Source organism: Lutra lutra, chromosome 8 (genome assembly GCF_902655055.1).
Source record: "Lutra lutra chromosome 8, mLutLut1.2, whole genome shotgun sequence".
Classification (NCBI taxonomy): Eukaryota; Metazoa; Chordata; class Mammalia; order Carnivora; family Mustelidae; genus Lutra; species Lutra lutra.
This window is the reverse complement of record NC_062285.1, coordinates 74,848,795-74,868,339: the sequence shown is the minus strand read 5'-3', so window position 1 is coordinate 74,868,339 and position 19,545 is coordinate 74,848,795. Positions and strand designations below refer to the sequence as shown.

Here is a 19,545-nt window from a genome sequence, read left to right as displayed (position 1 = left end):
TGAACATAGGGGAAGGGAAGGGAAAATGAAATAAGATAAAAACGGAGAGGTGGGCAAACCATAAGAGACTCTTAAATACAGCAAACTGAGGGTTGCTGGAAGGGAAGTGGGTGATAGGAAGTGGGTGATGGGCATTAGGGAGGACACCTGTTCCTATGAGCACTGGGTGTTATATGTAAGTGATTAATCACTGAATTCTACTAAATTCTACTCTTGAAGCCAACACTACACTATATGTTAACTAATTTAAATTTAAATTAAAAAAACAAAAATAAAGAAGAGTTGATGCCTATTCTTTTCAAATTATTTTTAAAAAAGTAAAAGAGAAAGGAAAGTTTCTAAATTCATTCTATGTGGCCAGGATTACCTGATACCAAAAACAGATAAAGACACCATCAAAAACAAAAAACAAAACTACAAGCCAATATCTCTGATGAGCATAGATGCAAAAATCCTCAACCAAATACTATCAAACCAACTTCAATAATACATTAAGTCATTCACCATGATTGAGTCAGATTTATTCCTGGCATGCAAGAATGATTGAATATTCACCAATCAACATGACATACAACATCAATGAGAGAAAGGATACAAACTATATGATCATTTCAATAGATGCAGAAAAAGCATTTGACAAAGTACAACATCCATTCACGACACAAACCTTCAACAAAGTAGGTTTAGAGGGAACATATTTCAACTAATAAAGGCCATTTTGAAAAGCCCACTGGTAACATCATACTCAATGGTGAAAAACAGAGTTTTCCCCCGAAGATCAGGAGTAAGTGAAGGATGTTCACTCTCACCACTTCTATTCAACATAGTACTGGAAGTCCTAGTCACAGCAATTAGAAAAAAAGAAAAGAAATAAAGGGCATCCAAATTGATAAGAAAGAAATAAAACTATCACTATTTATAGATGATATGGTACTATATATAAAAAACTCTAGAGACTCCACCAATGAATTCAGTAAAGTTACAGAATATAAAATCAGGGATGTCTGGATGGCTCAGAGGGTTAAAGCCTCTGCCTTCAGCTCAAGACATGATCCCAGCGTACTGGGATTGAGCCCCCAATCGGGCTCTCTGCTCAGCAGGGAGCCTGCTTCCCTTCCTCTCTCTCTGCCTGCCTCTCTGCCTACTTGTGATCTCTGTCTGTCAAATGAACAAATAAAATCTTAAAAAAAAAAGAATATAAAATCAATATACAGGAATTGTCTGTGTTTCTATATCTAATAATGTAACAAAAAGAGAAATCAAGAAAACAATCTCGGGACACCTGGATGGCTCAGTGGGTTAAGCCTCTGCCTTTGCCTCAGGTCATGATCTCAGTCCTGGGATCGAGCCCCGCACTGGGCTCTCTGCTCAGCACAGAGCCTGCTTCCCCCTCCCCCTCTGCCTGCCTCTCTGCCTACTTGTGATCTCTCTCTCTCTTTGTGTCAAATGAATAAATAATAAAAAAACTTTAAAAAAAAAGAAAAAAAAATCTCATTTATAATTGCACCAAAAATAACAAAATACCTAAGAATAAACATAACAAAGGAGGTGAAAGAACTTTACATTGAGAACTATAAAACACTGTTGAAAGAAACTGAGCACAGCACAAACAAATGGAAAGAAAGCCCATGCTCATGGATTAGGAGAACAAATATTGTGAAAATGTCCATGTTACCCCAAGCAATCTACAGATTTAATAAAATCTCTATCAAAAATACCAGAAGTATTTTTGATATAACTAGAACAAATAACCCTAAAGTATATAAGAAACCACAGAAGACCCTAAATAGCGAAAGAAATCCTGAAAAAAAGGAGCAAAACTAGTGGGATCACAATCCCAGATTTCAACATATACTACAAAGCTGTAGTAATCAAAACAGTATGGTGTCAGCACAAAAAGAAAGACACATCAATAGAACAGAATATAGAGCCCAGAAAAAAACCCACGCTTATACAGTCAATTAATCTATGACAAAGGAGACAAGAATATGCAACGGGAGAACACAGTCTCTTCAACAAATGGTGTGGGAGAACACTGGTGTTAGACAGCTACATGCAAAAGAATGAAACTATGGAGCACCTGGGTGGCTCAGTTGGTTAAGTGACTGACTTGATTTTGGCTTAGGTCATGATCTCAGAGTTGTGGGAACAAGCCCTGCGTTGGGCTCTATACTCAGCAAAGAGCCTGCTTGTCCCTCTCCATCTGCTCTCCCCACCACTTGTGCTCTTTCTCATGAATGAATGAATGAATGAATGAAACAAACTAGACCACTTTCTTACACTGCACAAAAATAAACTCAAAATGGATTCAAGACCTAAGTGTGAGACATAAACCCGTAAACATCCCAGAAGACAGCACAGGAAGCAATTTCTCGGATATCAGTCACAGCAATATTTTTCTAGATCTGTCTCCTGAGGCAAGGGAAATAAAAGCAAAAATAAACTTTTGGGAGTATATCAAAATAAAAACCTGCACAACAGGGGTGCCTGGGTGGCTCAGTGGGTTAAAGCCTCTGCCTTCAGCTCAGGTCATGATCCCAGGGTCCTGGGATCGAGCCCCGCATCGGGCTCTCTGCTCAGCAGGGAGCCTGCTTCCTCTTCTCTCTCTGCCTGCCTCTCTGCCTACTTGTGATCTCTCTCTGTCAAATAAATAAAATCTTTTAAAAAAAACCTGCACAACAAAGAAAAATAATCAACAAAACTAAAAGACAAATTATGGAACTGGAAAGATCTGCAAATGACATATCCAATAAAGGGTTAGTATCCAAAATATATAAGGAACTTATAGTGCTCGCTTTGGCAACACATACACAAAATATATAAAGAACTTATAAAACACTCCAAAACAAATAATCCAATTAAAAATGGGCAGAAGACATAAACAAACATCTCTCCAAAGACATACAGATGGCCAACAGATGCATGACAAGATGCTCAACATCACTCATCATCAGAAAGATGTAAATCCAAGCCACAGTGAGATACCACTTCACATCTGTCAAAATGGTCAAAATAAAAAACACAAGAAACAAGAAATGTTGGCAAGAATGTGGAGAAAAAGGAATCCTTGTGCACTGTTGGTAAGACTGCAGCCACTGTGGAAAATAGGATGGAGATTCCACAAAATGTTAAAAATATAATTACTATATGATCCAGTAATTCCACTACTGGGTATTTACACAAAGAATACAAGTATGTTAATTTGAAAAGATACATGCACCCCTGTGCTTATTGTAGCATTATTTACAATAGCCAAATTATGGAAGCAACCTAAGTATCCACAGATTGATGAATGGATAAAGATGATGTGGTATAGTATGTGTAAGAGTGTGTACACTCATGTGTGTGTGTCTGATGGAATATTACTCAGCCATAAAAAATAAAATCTTGCCATTTGCAATAACATGGATGGATCTAGATGGTGTAATGCTAAAGGGACATAGGTCCATCAGAGAAAAACAAATGCCACTTATATATGGAATTTATGAAACAAAACAAATGAACAAAGGAAAAAGAGACAAACACACCCCCCAAAATGTTCTTAAATATGGAGAACTAATGATTACCAAGGGTGAGTGGAGGGATGGGTGAAATAGGTAGAGAGATTACAAACACACACATCATGGTGAGAACTGAGAAATGAATAGAATTATTGAATCACTATATTGTACATCCAAAACTAATATAACATTGTATGTTAACTATACTGGAATTAGAATTATAAGGATATATAATATGTTAATAATATGTTAAACAAATAAAATTTCTAATTTAAAAAACCAACTTAATTTTACTGATTTTTATTTTTTTAAAGTTTTTCTATTCTTTATTTCTCCTTTACTCTATGATTTCCTTCTGTGTGCTAATTTTGCAATTAGTATGTTCTTCTTCTGATTTCTTGAGCTACAATGTTAGTTTGTTAATTTGAGATCTTCCTTCTTTTTGATGTAGGCATTTGATGTTAACTTCTCTCTCAGTATTGCTCTTGCTGCATGCCATTGGTTTTGGTATGTTGCTCTCAGTTTTGTCTCAGGATATTTTCTAATTTCCCTTTTAATTTCTTCTCTATGGTTTTTCAGCAGTGTGTTGTTTAATTTCTAAGTATTTGTGAATTTTCCAGTTTTCCATCTGCTATTGATTTCTAGTTCTATTCCACTGTGGTTAAAAAAAATACTTAGTATGATTTCCATCTTCTCAAATTTGTTAAAACTTGTTTTGTTACCTAACATATGATCCTGGAGAATGTTCCATGTGCACTTGAGAAAAATGTATATTCTGTAGCTACAAGGTAGAATGTTCTGTATGTGTCCATTAGGTCCATCTGGTCTAGAGTGTTCCAGTGTTCCAGTGTATTGTTTCCTTATTGACCTTATGTCTCAATGTTCTATCCATTATTGAAAGTCATATACTGAAGTCTCCTACTATTATATTGTTATTTCTTCCTTCTATTCTGTCAATGTATGCTTTATATATTTAGGTACTCTGATATTGAGTGCATAAGTATTTATAATCATATCTTCCTAGTGAACTGGTCCTTTTATCCCTGTATAATGTCCTTTTGTCTCTTGTGACAATTTTTTATTTGAAGTCTATTTTCTCCGATATAGGTATACCCACCCTGGCTCTCTTTTGGTTAGTATTTGCCTGGAACAGCTTTTTGCCTCCCTTCACTTTCAGCCTATGCATATCCTTAAATCTGAAGTGAGTCTCTTGTAGACAGCATATAGTTGGTTCTTGTTTTTTAATCCATTGAGCCATTCTATGTCTTTTGATTAGAAAGTTTTATCTATTTACATTTTAAGTAATTGATGGAGAGGGATTTACTATGGCCATTTTTTTCATTGTTTTAATTTTTTTAATTTATTTTCAGCATAACAGTATTCATTGTTTTTGCACCACACCCAGTGCTCCATGCAGTCTGTGCCCTCTCCAATACCCACCACCTAGTTCCCCCAACCTCCCACCCCCGCCCCTTCAAAACCCTCAGATTGTTTTTCAGAGTCCATAGTCTCTCATGGTTCACCTCCCCTTCCACTTTCCCTCAACTCCCTTCTCCTCTCTAACTCCCCTTGTCCTCCATGCTATTTGTTATGCTCCACAAATAAGTGAAACCATATGATAATTGACTCTCTCTGCTTGACTTATTTCACTCAGCATAATCTCTTCCAGTCCCATCCATGTTGCTACAAAAGTTGGGTATTCATCCTTTCTGATGGAGGCATAATACTCCATAGTGTATATGGACCACATCTTCCTTATCCATTCGTCCATTGAAGGGCATCTTGGTTCTTTCCACAGTTTGGCGACCGTGGCCATTGCTGCTATAAACATTGGGGTACAGATGGCCCTTCTTTTCACTACATCTGTATCTTTGGGGTAAATACCCAGTAGTGCAATGGCAGGGTCATAGGGAAGTTCTATTTTTAATTTCTTGAGGAATCTCCACACTGTTCTCCAAAGTGGCTGCACCAACTTGCATTCCCACCAACAGTGTAAGAGGGTTCCCCTTTCTCCACATCCCCTCCAACACATGTTGTTTCCTGTCTTGCTAATTTTGGCCATTCTAACTGGTATAAGGTGGTATCTCAATGTGGTTTTAATTTGAATCTCCCTGATGGCTAGTGATGATGAACATTTTTTCATGTGTCTGATAGCCATTTGTATGTCTTCATTGGAGAAGTGTCTGTTCATAACTTCTGCCCATTTCTTTATATGATTGTCTGTTTTGTGTGTGTTGAGGAGTTCTTTATAGATCCTGGCTATCAACCTTTTGTCTGTACTGTCATTTGCAAATATCTTCTCCCATTCCGTGGGTTGCCTCTTTGTTTTGTTGACTGTTTCCTTTTCATTGTTTTCTGTCCGTCCTGTTGTCCTTTTCTCTTTCCACCCTTCTTGTTTTCTTCCATGTTTCTTTTAATTAACATTTTTGACTCATTTTTCTTTTGTGTATTTCTATATGTATTTTCTTCATGGTTACCATGGGGCTTATATAAAACTTAAGTCTATTTTAAAGCTGATAACAATTTAACTTCAATCACATACAATAACTACACTTTTACTTCTCTACTCCTTCAACTTTGTGATTGATGTCACAATTTACAACTTTGTATATAGTGTTAACATGTTTTTATAATAAACATAATTTTTAAACTTTTATCCTAAATTAAAAGCAATTTGCCCACTTTTTTTTTTCAATCAATGAATATTTATTATCTCATTTTGTTTCTGGGTTGTCAGGAATCCAGAAGTGACTTGCTGGGAGGTTCTGACCAGGGTCTCTCATGCCCATCACTCTTTCAGTATTACAGTATTCTGTATTTGTCTATATATTTACCTTTACTAACAAATTTTATACTTTAATATGTTTTCATACTGTTGTTTAAAACCCTTTTGTTTCAACTTGAACTTCCTTTAGCAATTCTACAAGGCAGGTCTAGTGGTAGTGAACTCTTTCAGCTTTTGCTTATATGGGAAAGTCTTTATATCACCATGATTTTCAAGAGACAGTTTGCTGAAAATAGTGTTCTTGGTTGGTAATCTTTTGCTTTTAGGACTTTGAATGTATCATCCCACTTTCTCCTGAATTACAAGGTTTCTGCTGAGAAATCCACTGATAGTCTCATGGTCCTTCCCTTGTACACCACAAAATTTCTTTTGCTGTTTTCAAAATTCTTCATGTTTTATTTTTTTTAAGGTTTTATTTGTTTGAGAGTAAGAAAGCTACAGAGAGAACACAAGCCAGAGGCAAGTGCTCACCTAGACTCATGTTACACTGGTTCACCTAGGCTATTGAAATAGCTGCAGGATGCCTGGGTGGCTCAGTTGGTTAAGGGTTTGCCTTCAGTTCTGGTCATGATCCCAAGGTCCTGGGATTGAACCCCACATCACACAGGGCTCCCTGCTCAGTGGGAAACATGTTTCTCCCTCTGCCTGCTACTCCCCCTGCTTGTGCTCTTCTCTGTCAAAGAAATAAAATCTTTAAAAAAAATTTTTTTCTAACTCAGTGGCTTTTTTTTGACCATGACCCAGCAAATATTTTATATTTCAACCAGGTACACACACACACACACACACACACACACACACACACACACACACCTGAATATTTTTATGAAATATCATGCTTACTATATGAAATACACTTTGATATTTTATATTTATTTTTTAAAATGACTCATAACCTGGTAAATTGATTTCAAGATCTCTAATTGATGATCTGTTATTGAAGAAACTCTTTTCACTGGTGTCACTGTTTGCACTTTCTCCCTCTATAGACAATCCTCTACCAGCAGCTAGAATAATCTTTCAAAATATGCCATGTTACTTCCCTGTTTACAACCCTTTGATTGCTTCCCATCTACTCAGAATAAAATCTCAATCCTGGGTGCCTGGGTGGCTCAGTGGGTTAAGCCTCTGCCTTCAGCTCAGGTCATGATCTCAGGGTACTGGGATCGAGTCCCGCATAAGGCTCTCTGCTCAGCAGGGAACCTGCTTCCTCCTCTCTCTCTCTGCCTGCCTCTCTGCCTACTTGTGATCTCTCTCTGTCAAATAAATAAGTAAAATCTTTAAAAAAAAAAAATCCCAATCCCTAAGCATGAACTGCAAGGCAGTGACTCTAACACCTACCTATATCTCTAACTTTATCCACTACCATTGCCTAGCACTCACTCCACCCCAGCCACGCTGTCCTCTTGCAGCTGCTCAAGTATACCAAATTACTTAAAGCCTCAGGGCCTTTGCACTTGCTAATTCTTCTGGCTAGAACCCTTCCCAGATCATCTTTTAGCTCACTCTCTCACTTCATTCATAGGCCTTTCCTGGTCATTTTTCCTAAAATTAGCTTTCTGCCCCATCATTCTTGATCTTCTTTTTTTTTTTTTTTTTTCATTCTTGATCTTCTTATCCTCCTTTAATTTTTATATCTCTTAACATTCCCTGGCATTATATTATGTACTTATATGTTAATTTGTTTACTATTTATGTCCCTTCATAGATACTAGTTTCATGGATGTGGAGATTTTGGTCTCATTTAATTTTCTAGTACCTAGGAGGAAAAAAACTGGCAAAGAGCTGGGACTTGAATGTTGCACAAATGACATTTTTTTTCTCACTGAGACCTTCAAGAGCAGTTTTTTCTTTCACTGCCTCTCCTTGACTTAACTAAATTTTTCCCATTCCTTAGCACTGGAGCCTATTTATCTTGCAACAGAATGAAAGCCTTCTCCTTCTCAGCAAACAGCCCCTAAAAGTTTAATAAATATTTCCTACCTCATCTAAATGTAGAATACTTATTCTCATACCCATAAAATATTCCACATATTTAGATACATATAGATATACTTTTTAAGTAGGCTCTACACCCAGCATGGAGTCCTACATGCTGAACTACAGCAAGTAGAAGGAACTCTGAAGAAGGAACTCTCAACTCTACACAGGGCTTGAACTCATGACCCTGAGGTCAAGACCTGAGCTGAGATCAAGAGTTGGACACTTAACCCACTGAGGCACCCAAGCACCCCACTCCACTCATATTCTTATTCCTAGTTAAAACTGATAACTAAATCATTTTGTGTGTAGCCACTAAATGGTTTTGTCGGTCTTAAATTATATCTAAAAGGCAGGGGCTTAACAATCCTTACAGTGATGAGTGGTATTTTGCCCAATGCCAGGTTCCCAGAATATTTTTAATGAATATTTTTTTCAGTTTTAACAAGCAGATGGTGGGGGATTAATAGTTGAAAGAACACAGGTTTTGAAGTTGCACAGATTTAGGGCTGCTCCCAGCTGTCACTTAATCTCTCTTGGATAACCTTGGGTGAGTCACTGAACCTCTCTGGAGATAAAAGTATGTCAAATTTTTAGCACTACCTCCAACACAGTGAGCTCTCAACAAATTGCACCTACTGTTACTTAATTGGGTGCTTGTGTGTCTTGTAGAATAATACAGAAGATTCGGGGCACCTGGGTGGCTCAGTGGGTTAAGCCTCTGCCTTCGGCTCAGGTCATGATCTCAGGGTCCTGGGATTGAGCCCCGCATCGGGCTCTCTGCTCAGCAGGGAACCTGCTTCCCCCCTCGCTCTCTGCCTGCCTCTCTGCCTACTTGTGATCTCTCTGTCAAATAAATAAATAAAATCTTAAAAAAAAATAATACAGAAGATTCACTTGTTCAGAAATGAGTCTAGTGCAGGCTCCCATCCAAATAGTTCCTTGTTGCTAACTAGAAGAATTTCAACGCTCCCTTTTGTGGAGATGGTATCCATGTAAGGAAGCTGCATATCCACTTAACCCACACCTTTACCACTATGGGGAAGTCTAGGCTCCCTGCTTCTTAGGGAAAGCTGAAGATCATGTTCTTGAGAGTTCCTTCTGGTATTAAACTGTCTCTGGTATCCAGTTTTCTTATTTGGGGAGGGGGGATAAAATAGTTTCTTCTGGCTTTCTTCAAGCAACTTTTGTTTCTAACTACACTTTTAATTTTTTTTTTAAGATTTTATTTACTTACTTGAGAAAGAAAGTGAGAGAGAATGAGAGAACACGAGGAGGGGGAAGGGCAGAAGGACAAACAGATTCTCTGCTGAGCAGGGAGCCTGAAGTGGGACCTGATTCCAGGACTTGACCCTGAGACTCTGGGATCATGACCTGAGCTGCAGACACTTAACAGACTGAGCCACCCAGGTGCCCTGATTTTTTTTTTTTTTTACTTTAATCAAATTCAATATACACCCATGTTCATTCACTCACCGAAAAAGCATTTCTTAAGTGAATGCTTAGTATGGTCCTAGTAGCTATATAAATAGTGGTCATTAAAAGATAAAATAGCTGTCCTTGTTTAATATGTTGTTTATAGAGTATACAAATTAAGAATTTCCCCATAAACATAAGAATTAAGGTTAGAGGAACAGTAAGATAGTAAATTATTTTATATTTAGAATCCTTTATTCTGACTTCTTTTCCTTGAGATTTAATTGACTATTGCCTAATGCAATATATTGTATACTGAGGCAGAAAATGAAGCCCAGTGGGACAGAAGTCAATAGACTCAGTAAATTCTTCCATTAATAAATCACTTCATATACTTTCCATTAATAACTTCCAGGTCTTGATCAATTCACTTTATATACTTACACCTCAGTCCTCTGTAAAATAACAAGATTTTACTAAATGATCTCTAAAAGTCCTTTCTGGTTAAAAGAATCCTATATTCTGTAATTCTAACTTCCTTTTTTAGTGAAAATAACTCATTATACAGGGTTTCCAGAAATTTTAAAGTTCAGTATTTGTAATTTTGAATATATAAGTCAATTTCACACTATTTCAGAATTCAAAATTATCAGACAAAATGCCTTCTTTGAAAAAGTATCATGAGAAATCATTGTATACAACTTGGAAAAAGTAAACTGAATGCTATATGGTATAATCACAAATGTGTCATATATATAAAACATTGGTTTCTTACATATAAATGATCATTACCTGGAAAGAAATTCTTCTCTGAAATAAAAGTATTCCATCCTGAATCTCTTCAAAATCTCTATTAGTTTGACAAATTCTTTATCAAGAGATTCTTCGTAGTTTCCCAAGCTGTTCAGCATTAATATGCAAAGATTTAGTTTCTCCTCCATTATATACTTGACTTCCTGCAAGAAAAGTCACAAAAGAAACTCCGCTCTTCCACTGTTAAATATAAACAAATGACAGGCAAACAAAATGTTATGGTCATCCTGTCTCAATAGTATTCATGGTTATTAAACCCCCAAATTCTAATTGAACAGAAACCAATTCTCAATTGCCCCAAAATTGATTATTCTTGGACTGATTATCTCATTTTAACAAGTACATATTGGGTACTTGTTATGTGCCTAAAACTGACTTTTTTTATTTTTTAATATAAGTGGTCCCTGACCATTTATTTCATTAATCATCACAATTGGTTTAGAATAGGATGAGACAAGGAGGTGCAATAAAAATCATTTATTTATTAGCATGTTCAAAAGCAACTTTGAAAAAAGGGCTTGTTAAAGGGCTTGTTATTAATATTCCAGAGTTCCCAGAGTTTGCTTCTTGCTTTAGCTTAATGTAAGAAGCTGATGGATGTTTGAGGAAGACAAGAAGTAGAGATAAGTAATGGAAAAATAAAAGAAATTTCCTCATCTATGCTTCCTTTATAACAAAAAAATAACTAAGTTCTCATGTTCTGCCAATTTGGGGGATATCATCAGAATTTCCAGAATAACATTCCTTTGCACAATAATCATTTTATCAAATTTAGAGAATTTTAGTATGTAAAGGAAAAAATCCAAGCTTAGACTAACAATTTTCACAGGATTCAAATAAAATACTTTATTAAATCCTTTTTATTGTCTCTTTAACACATCACATGTCCTTACTCTCACTTTCTTCCTGACATTCACATACACTTTTACCCTCATATACAGTTGCTCTCACCCTCAAGGTCACACACTTATTATCACCCTCGCCCACACTTATCCTAACGCTCAGTCACACGCACTTACCTTTACCCTCTCTCCTCATTCTTATTCTAACCCACATGCACACACCCACATGCATCCCCAGACATACCTTCCATAGACATCCACAGACTGAGATAGAAGACTACAATAAAGTCTTAGAAATGGTACTGCATATAATAAGTATTACCTGTGTTAAGAAAGCAGAATAAAACCAAGGAAAATCACAAAATATGAAACACTTACAGTAAGCTTGTTCTCCCACTTTTCTTTCACAGTAATTTCTGAATCAGTTTCCCACTGTAGAGTGCTACCCATGATGGTTTCAACTTCGGAAACTTCTTCACGCTGAAAAAATTCCACATGTTCAACTAGGAATTCAGGTGAAAGGCATAGGCCATATATAAGAAGTAATTTAGACCTAAGGTCTATTATATAGACAATGAAGACAATTCCTTCTCATTTAATGCCACCCCATGACTTTCCTTTATCCCAGGATGTCGCTATGTATAAATGTCCACTCTTGTGGCTCCATATATGCTGAATACATACAGAGAATGGTTTTTCAAAACGAAATGTACCCACTTTTATTCCCCTCTCAAATAGTAGGAAACACGCATTTTTGTGGACTTTGTTCACCCATTAAACTAAATACTACCTTCTGTATGTTAGACGCTGTGAAAGGGACTGGAAATACCAACATGAGTATGTTCACTGCATTCTCTGACCATCTTGTTTCCAGTCAAAAATCAAAATGGAGTAAGAGGTACTAGCTACTAGCCAGAAAGAAACACAGTTTACTAGATACCACATCTTCTCTGATCCTACAGATTAGCCTATAGGAAAAATAAGCCCAAACAATTCATATCTAATGATCAACCTAACTGAGGTTGAACTGAGAGAGCCAGAACTAGAAGTCAAGCTCAAGGTTTTAGGAAAATCTTCTCTTTTCATAGGAGTGACTTGGGTCTCAACAACAGACCATAGATCATTTATCTGCAGATATTCCTAGCAGTGACTCGCCACTGTACATAGGTTATACAATTCCGGCTTTTGAAGCATAGCTGTGAATTCTACTCCCTTTTGTTCAAGTTTTCTCAGTAACAGCATTTCTTGGTCCATCATCATATCCAGAGACGACAAACTGATTAAACTGCACTGCCGGGGTGCCTGGGTGGCTCAGTGGGTTAGGCCTCTGCCTTCGGCTCAGGTCATGGTCTCAGGGTCCTGGGATCGAGCCCTGCATTGGGCTCTCTGCTCCGCAGGGAGCCTGCTCCCCACCTCCTCTCTGCCTGCCTCTCTGCCTACTTGTCATCTCTGTCAAACAAATACATAAAATCTTTTAAAAAAATAAAAAAATAAACTTCACTGCCAGTTTCATTGTTCTGAAACAAATATTAAAATGTCCACAACTCTGTCATTCAAATAAAGAACAGTATTTTTATTTTATGAAAATGACGCTCATGAGTTAATCTAACTGTCCCCATCGAAGAGTTCTAAGACTTACAAAGTCTTCCTACGTTACCAAACAATGGTTTACATTTTCTCTCTAGGATGGCTGCCACTTAACATTCATTGTTTTTTTTTTTAAGATTTTATTTGTTTATTTGACAGACAGAGATCACAAGTAGGCAAAGAGGCAGGCAGAGAGAGAGATGGGGAAGCAGACTCCACGCTGAACAGAGAGCCCAATGTGGGGCTTGATCCCAGGACCCTGGGATCATGACCTGAGCTGAAGGCAGAGGCTTTAACCCACTGAGCCACCCAGGCATCCCACATTTATTCATTCTTAAGGAAAAGCATTTATCCAATAGGTAACATTTACATGTGGGTAGTATAAACTGCTATGGTTTTAATTTTATGAAAATAGGGGAAGGTAAAGAAATTCACAGAAAAAACAACTGTTGGCAAGGTGTTCAATAAATCCCACTGATAACAGATGGCTTCTTTGGTCTCTCCCTTCCTTTCATAAAAAACACTCTCAGATGATGTTTACCAAAGGCGATTTCTTATAGTTCTCTCAAAGCATCCATCTCCTGTCATACTTTAGATATATGACAACAGCACATTTAACTTCCTTTTTGTTGTCTATTGGAAAACATTTATAGAACTCTTATTTCTAGACTCCAATTAGAAGGCAAACTTCCTAATCCATTAATGGGATAAACCTCAGAGCCAGAACTTCGCCAGCTGCTTAACCCCTGTTTAGAAGTTTAGAACTTCACAGGCTGGCATCTTGACATCATTATTATCGCAGAGGACTGCTGTGGCAGATTTGCCATCATTGCACTGAGTCTGGCAGTTTGGCTTGGTTTCAAAAACACAGTAAGATGATGAGTATTTGAAACAGAATGTCAGGAAAGCATAGCCCTCAGCAGAATGTCCAAGGCTGCCTGAGACAGCTTTAGATGAAGGCAGCATATGTTGCCCCAGCATCCTTGGCAGGAGAAATTCAAACAGCATTTGCCCCAAAGACATTTTTCCTCTCCTTTCAGGGTTATATCACAGCTGTCAAGAGGAGGACATTCGGACATATCCATCGTCCACACACATGGAGAGCCCATCAAAATGGTGAAAAGAAAGCAATTTGCTAATAAAGCACTTCCTAACATAACAAGCACAAGTTGGAAAGCACAAAGGCATGAAAATAAAGTATTGGGGGGGCTCCCCAACATTTCATTATCACAAAGCCTTTTGATTATTTCCTCCCATGCTGTAAAAAACTGGTTCTGCCTAACAAAGACTGAAGTAATAATTCACTTGTATTTTAAAATTAACCCAAAACATGAAATTCTATTTTCTGTTTAGAATGCAATAATCAATGCCATTACATTGGGCTGCCACAATTACATTTTGGAGCAGAGAGATTTAATGTTATTTCTAAGCATCTTTATTTTTGGCAGATACATTTGCTTTGGAGGTTTAGGAAAATGCTGAAAAATGGTTCATGGGGCTCCATTGTAACCTTTTGGACCCCAGGCTGGGGATCAGCACAGGTACTTTCTCTTAAAATCAAGAATATAAAGATTTCTAAAGTCCAGACTCACTGAACACATGATCTTCTTCAACCTTAGTCTTGATCCTCATTATGGTTTTCAGCCATAACTTGAAAAAGATAAAGGTCTTCCCCCTCCCCCCCACCCCAGGCTAAGAGACCTTGGACTTGGATTCTAGAAATAATCAACAGATTCCTCAAAATGCCATAGGCACTCGTCAACAAGCTTGGGCCTTCACCTAATAGAGAGCTATTACATGTGGCCTCATTGATTCCATTTGATGATAATTACCTACCTCTGCAGACTGAGCAAGAATGAGTTCACAATGTAAAGATTTTTCTTCTTCAGAGATGATTCTATTACACTCTCCACTAATATTCAACTGGATCCCATTTCTTGAAAAAACAAAAGCAATAGTCTAGTCTGGTTAGATGGGACTATAAGTCAGCAAAATGGGGTTAATCACTAAACACAGTAGGCCCTCATGTGTGCCAAGGTTTGTAGAAGATACTCAGCAAGAGAGAGAAATGACAGATAATCTGTCCTCCAGGAGCTACATAGATTAGTGACTGACTCTATGTGGTTGCAAACAAGTAGGCTATGCCTTTTTTTTTTTTTTTTTTTTTTTGAAGACCTGGAGCCAATAGTTAAAAATTTAAAAACTTCTGGGGCGCCTGGGTGGCTCAGTGGGTTAAGCCGCTGCCTTCGGCTCAGGTCATGATCTCAGGGTCCTGGGATCGAGCCCCGCGTCGGGCTCTCTGCTCAGCAGGGAGCCTGCTTCCTCCTCTCTCTCTGCCTGCCTCTCTGCCTACTTGTGATTTCTCTCTGTCAGATAAATAAATAAAATCTTAAAAAAAAAAAATTTAAAAACTTCACTGAAAATCTAGAGTTCTGGCTTTTCTTTAAAAAAATCAGAAGATACAGCTACACTGGGTCCATATATATATATATATTTTTTTTTTAAAGATTTTATTTATTTATTTACCTGTAAGAGAGAGAGAGAGAGAGCGCAAGCAGGCAGAGTGGTAGGCAGAGGCAGAGAGAGAAGCAGGCTCCCTGCCGAGCAAGGAGCCCGATGTGGGACTCGATCCCAGGACCCTGGGATCATGACCTGAGCTGAAGGCAGTGACTTAACTGACTGAGCCACCCAGGCATCCCTATATATTTTTTTAAAGATTTACTTATTTGAGAGAGTGTGTGAGTGATTGAGCATGCACAAGTGGGGGTGGGGCAGAGGGAGAGGGAAAGAATATCAAGTAACTCCCTGCTGAGCTAGAACCCACACTCCAAGATCATGACCTGATCTGAAATCAAGAGTCACGTGCCCAACTGACTGAGCCACCCTGGGTCCCTATACTCTTGATTAGGCGGCCTTCATATGGCTAATTCATTTTTCTCAGTTGTCACTCTCATAAGTATGTGGACTTACCCCAGTGATTTTACTCCCTTTGGGATCTGTGTGGCTTCTGTAGACACCTGGGCTACCGTATTTTGCATATTCGAAACCAAACTATTATAAGGTGATGTGTGTTAAGAGATAGGAACAGCATGTCATGCATGCACTGGAGAGGTTTTCTTAATTTCAAGGTAAGAGAAAAGCAAGGGAGAGTCATAGAAAACTTGAGGAGTTCTATTAGAGAAAAGCAGAGAAAATATCACTTATGAAAGTACAAAAGAAAAGAATGTGGCGTGTTCAAAGAATCGTATATAACTCAGCAGGCCAATAATGTGGGATGGAGATACATGAGAGAAGGCTGGTGAGAAGTTGCTCTACTTACATAATAAGTTCCTGTTGCAAATGCTGTAACTCATGAGTCAGTTTGTTTTTATCCCCTCGTAAATTCTGCAATCACATACAACATTAGGCTATATATTGTACTTAGTGGGGGATTTACATTTCAACAACCCCACCTTACAAACTTTGAGATTATTATGGTATACCTCTATAATGGTTCCATATTCTATGATGGTTGACTTAAGTTCTTCTATACTTAAATCCTTCTGAAAAGTAAAAGAGAGAAGAGTAAATAAATGAGTCTACCAAATCATATTATATAGACTATTAATCAGAGCCACAGAAGAAGTATAAATGCCCAAAGATGGTAAGACCTTCTACCAATATTATTATTTGAAAACCAAGCCAGTCTGTGTTTATGATTAAAAACACACAGAAAGTATGGAACAGCAAGGCAGCTGTACCTAACTTGTGCCATCATGCTTGTATTTGTCTGGTTCAATGAAATCAAACTCTGAAGGGTAATTCTTTTTTAAAGATTTTATTTTTTTATTTGACAGAGAGAGAGAAATCACAAGTAGGCAGAGAGGCAGGCAGAGAGAGAGGGGGAAACAGGCTCCCTGCTGAGCAGAGAGCCCAATGCGGGACTCGATCTCAGAACCCTGAGATCACGACCTGAGCCAAAGGCAGAGGCTTAACCCACTGAGCCACTCAGGCGCCCCTGAAGGGTAATTCTTAAGTTCAAGTCAAAATTGTATTTATTATCATGACGCATTTAAGGAAAAAATTTAGTCTACTTGCAAATGAATTATTAAGGCATCCATTTTTATCCAGTTCAAGGGATAATCTGTAAAAATCACAGTGTGTAGGTCAATGTCTGACCTATAATTTTATCTCATGACTAGCATGGTACCTGACAAATGGGAAGTGCTCAATCAATACCTTAGAAACTTTGGGCATAAATGCAAAGTGGTGGGAAAACCTGAGTTATGGAGGAGGTGAGCAGCCACCACTACCATAATATCACTGTATGGAGACAAAGAACACTCACGACAAAGAAAGTCAGTACAACATTCAGTAACCTCATCCATGTCCACAATTCATATGACTCCTTTGAAACTTGATGACATTCAGAGAAAGGAAAAGAGAAACATGGCTTTTTATTTACTTCCCTGTCTTGGAATGTGGAAGTTTATTAACTTACACTGTGTCCTTCCTATGTCTCTTAAAGCCACCATAACCAGCATCTCTGTAGCCAGAATATTTTGTTATCACATAGACAATGATCACAGAATATAAAGATAAAGGAGAATGTTATCTATCTACCTACCTACCTATCAAATCAATCAAACTAGGTAGAAAATAATTGGGGAACACATTCTTCTTTTTCCCTAAGATAAATGACTGCACTTATTTGTGTTATTAGGACTTAAAACCTCATCACCATACCTAGCCAGTAACTGATAAATTGGCATACTAGTATTTATTACATAAATGGATGAATACCAGCAGAATTTAGAGAGGATATGTTAAAACTTATCCAAGGCAAAGAAGTCAGTATTCTTCACTCAGAAGAACATTTTTGTGAATGTTCTTATATAAAGGAAAGTCTTGCCACAGGATAGTAGGATCAGGTACTTTAATAGGGGTGAAGTTATTCAAATGCATATCTGTTATGATTTAGGGAGAGTTAGCAAATCCCATGGAACTTCCTGTGAATAAATGGTACCAACCTTCCGCAAGCTTGCATCTTTATTAAGCAAAGTGTTCTCATATGTATGTAACTGCATCTGAAAAGAGATAAATTTAGGGAAGGCCATTGAGACATTGCTTTGGTGAAATATAATGCCATGAAATTATTCCAATAGGGAGACATGTTTCTCAAGCACCTTTAATGGGCACGCATTTCCTACTTTATGAACAACTTCCTCATCAGCCTCCCAACAACCGGAGAGGCCAAGGTTGTTGCCCTCACTTTACCAGTGAGGAAATCAAAGCTCAGCACTATTAGGAGACTTGCCCAATGTCACACACAGTATGGGTCAGACCTGAGGATAGAATATGAATCTTCAGCTCTAGCCAAGAGCTCGTCCCACAATTCTACCCTTCATATAACAAGAAGACCAATTGAATATTTTATTTTTTTTTCCAAAAATGAAAGTGTGATAGGATATGAGCACAGAGTCCATGTGAACATATAAGAAGACTCTCCCTCTTGGATAACAAGTACTGCAGAAACCCACAGATTATCTAACAATATAACCTAGACTTGCCAAATCTGATTAGCCAGATTGCAAGAAAAAAAAAATACTCTTCCTCTTTAAAAAGCATAGCTTAAAAATGTTCAAGATGTGTGGTTTTTTTTTTTAGCAAAGTAAATATTAGAATATATCAGTTTATTCAAATCAAAAGCAAGCTTGTTGGCAAAGGCTTCTAAATATTATATATAGGGTGCCTGGATGGCTCAGTAGTTAAGCATCTGCCTTTGGCTTGGGTCATGACCCAGGGTCCTAGGATCAAGTCGCACATCGGGCTCCCTGCTCAGCGGGGAGCCTGCTTTTCCCACTCCTACTCCCCCTGCTTGTGTTCCTTCTCCGTCAAATAAATAAAATCTTTTTAAAAATTACATGTGTGTGTGTGTGTGTGTGTATAGTTGAATTGAAAACCTAGAAAAATAATCAGCATAGTCAGAAGTAGAGTCATAAAATCATACATATTTGATACCCCTTTATACTTCTAAAGGTTTTTTCACATAATCATTTCATTTGAGTTTCTACCAAGTTTTGGGATTAGGTAGAAAATATCACGGCCATTTAGTAGATGAGATAATTGAGACTTTTAGAGAGGTTAACTACTTGTTTGAGGTCATACAGATTTTAAGTAGAGAGGACAGGATTTGAACCCAAGTCTTCTGACTCTTTCTACTACTTGTTCATGGCAGTTGTTTTCCAGAAAGAGTTATTCCTAGAATAAAATTAATTTGAATGTCTAAACTATGAGATATGTAAACATGTCCTAATATACGCATATGTATACACACGCATACACATGGAACTTAGGTATCTGCTAGGAAACTTGAAAACTCCACATACGTAAATGAAATTTAAGGACATCATTTCACACATACAACAAAAAGTATTACTCAAAGAAACTATTAGACAATAAGTATGACAAAAATTCCTAAATTTATTAATATTCTTTAGTTTCCTAATAAGAATGTATGGAATATATAACAAAAATATACACTAAATATAGACTTTTCAGATGCAATATGGTTAAAAAATCATTTTTGTAGGCTATCATCCCTTAATTCAATGAAGGGTAGATTTTTTTCTTCCCCCAAATT

At 37.5% G+C, this 19,545-nt stretch overlaps 1 protein-coding gene across 3 annotated transcripts in view; it reads right to left on the bottom strand.

The window, feature by feature from the left end:
• The window catches only part of LOC125106237 (inositol 1,4,5-triphosphate receptor associated 2-like), an 88,854-nt gene that overhangs the window by 58,362 nt on the left and 10,947 nt on the right, over positions 1 to 19,545 (bottom strand). For all 3 annotated transcript variants that reach the window (XM_047739988.1, XM_047739989.1, XM_047739991.1), the window contains exons 7-12: positions 17,933 to 17,989; positions 16,406 to 16,465; positions 16,243 to 16,307; positions 14,760 to 14,859; positions 11,715 to 11,816; positions 10,474 to 10,637 (exon numbers count right to left, since the gene is read on the bottom strand). In XM_047739988.1, coding sequence (XP_047595944.1) covers positions 10,474 to 10,637; positions 11,715 to 11,816; positions 14,760 to 14,859; positions 16,243 to 16,307; positions 16,406 to 16,465; positions 17,933 to 17,989 — 548 coding nt within the window. The remainder of the gene's footprint in view (positions 1 to 10,473; positions 10,638 to 11,714; positions 11,817 to 14,759; positions 14,860 to 16,242; positions 16,308 to 16,405; positions 16,466 to 17,932; positions 17,990 to 19,545) is intronic.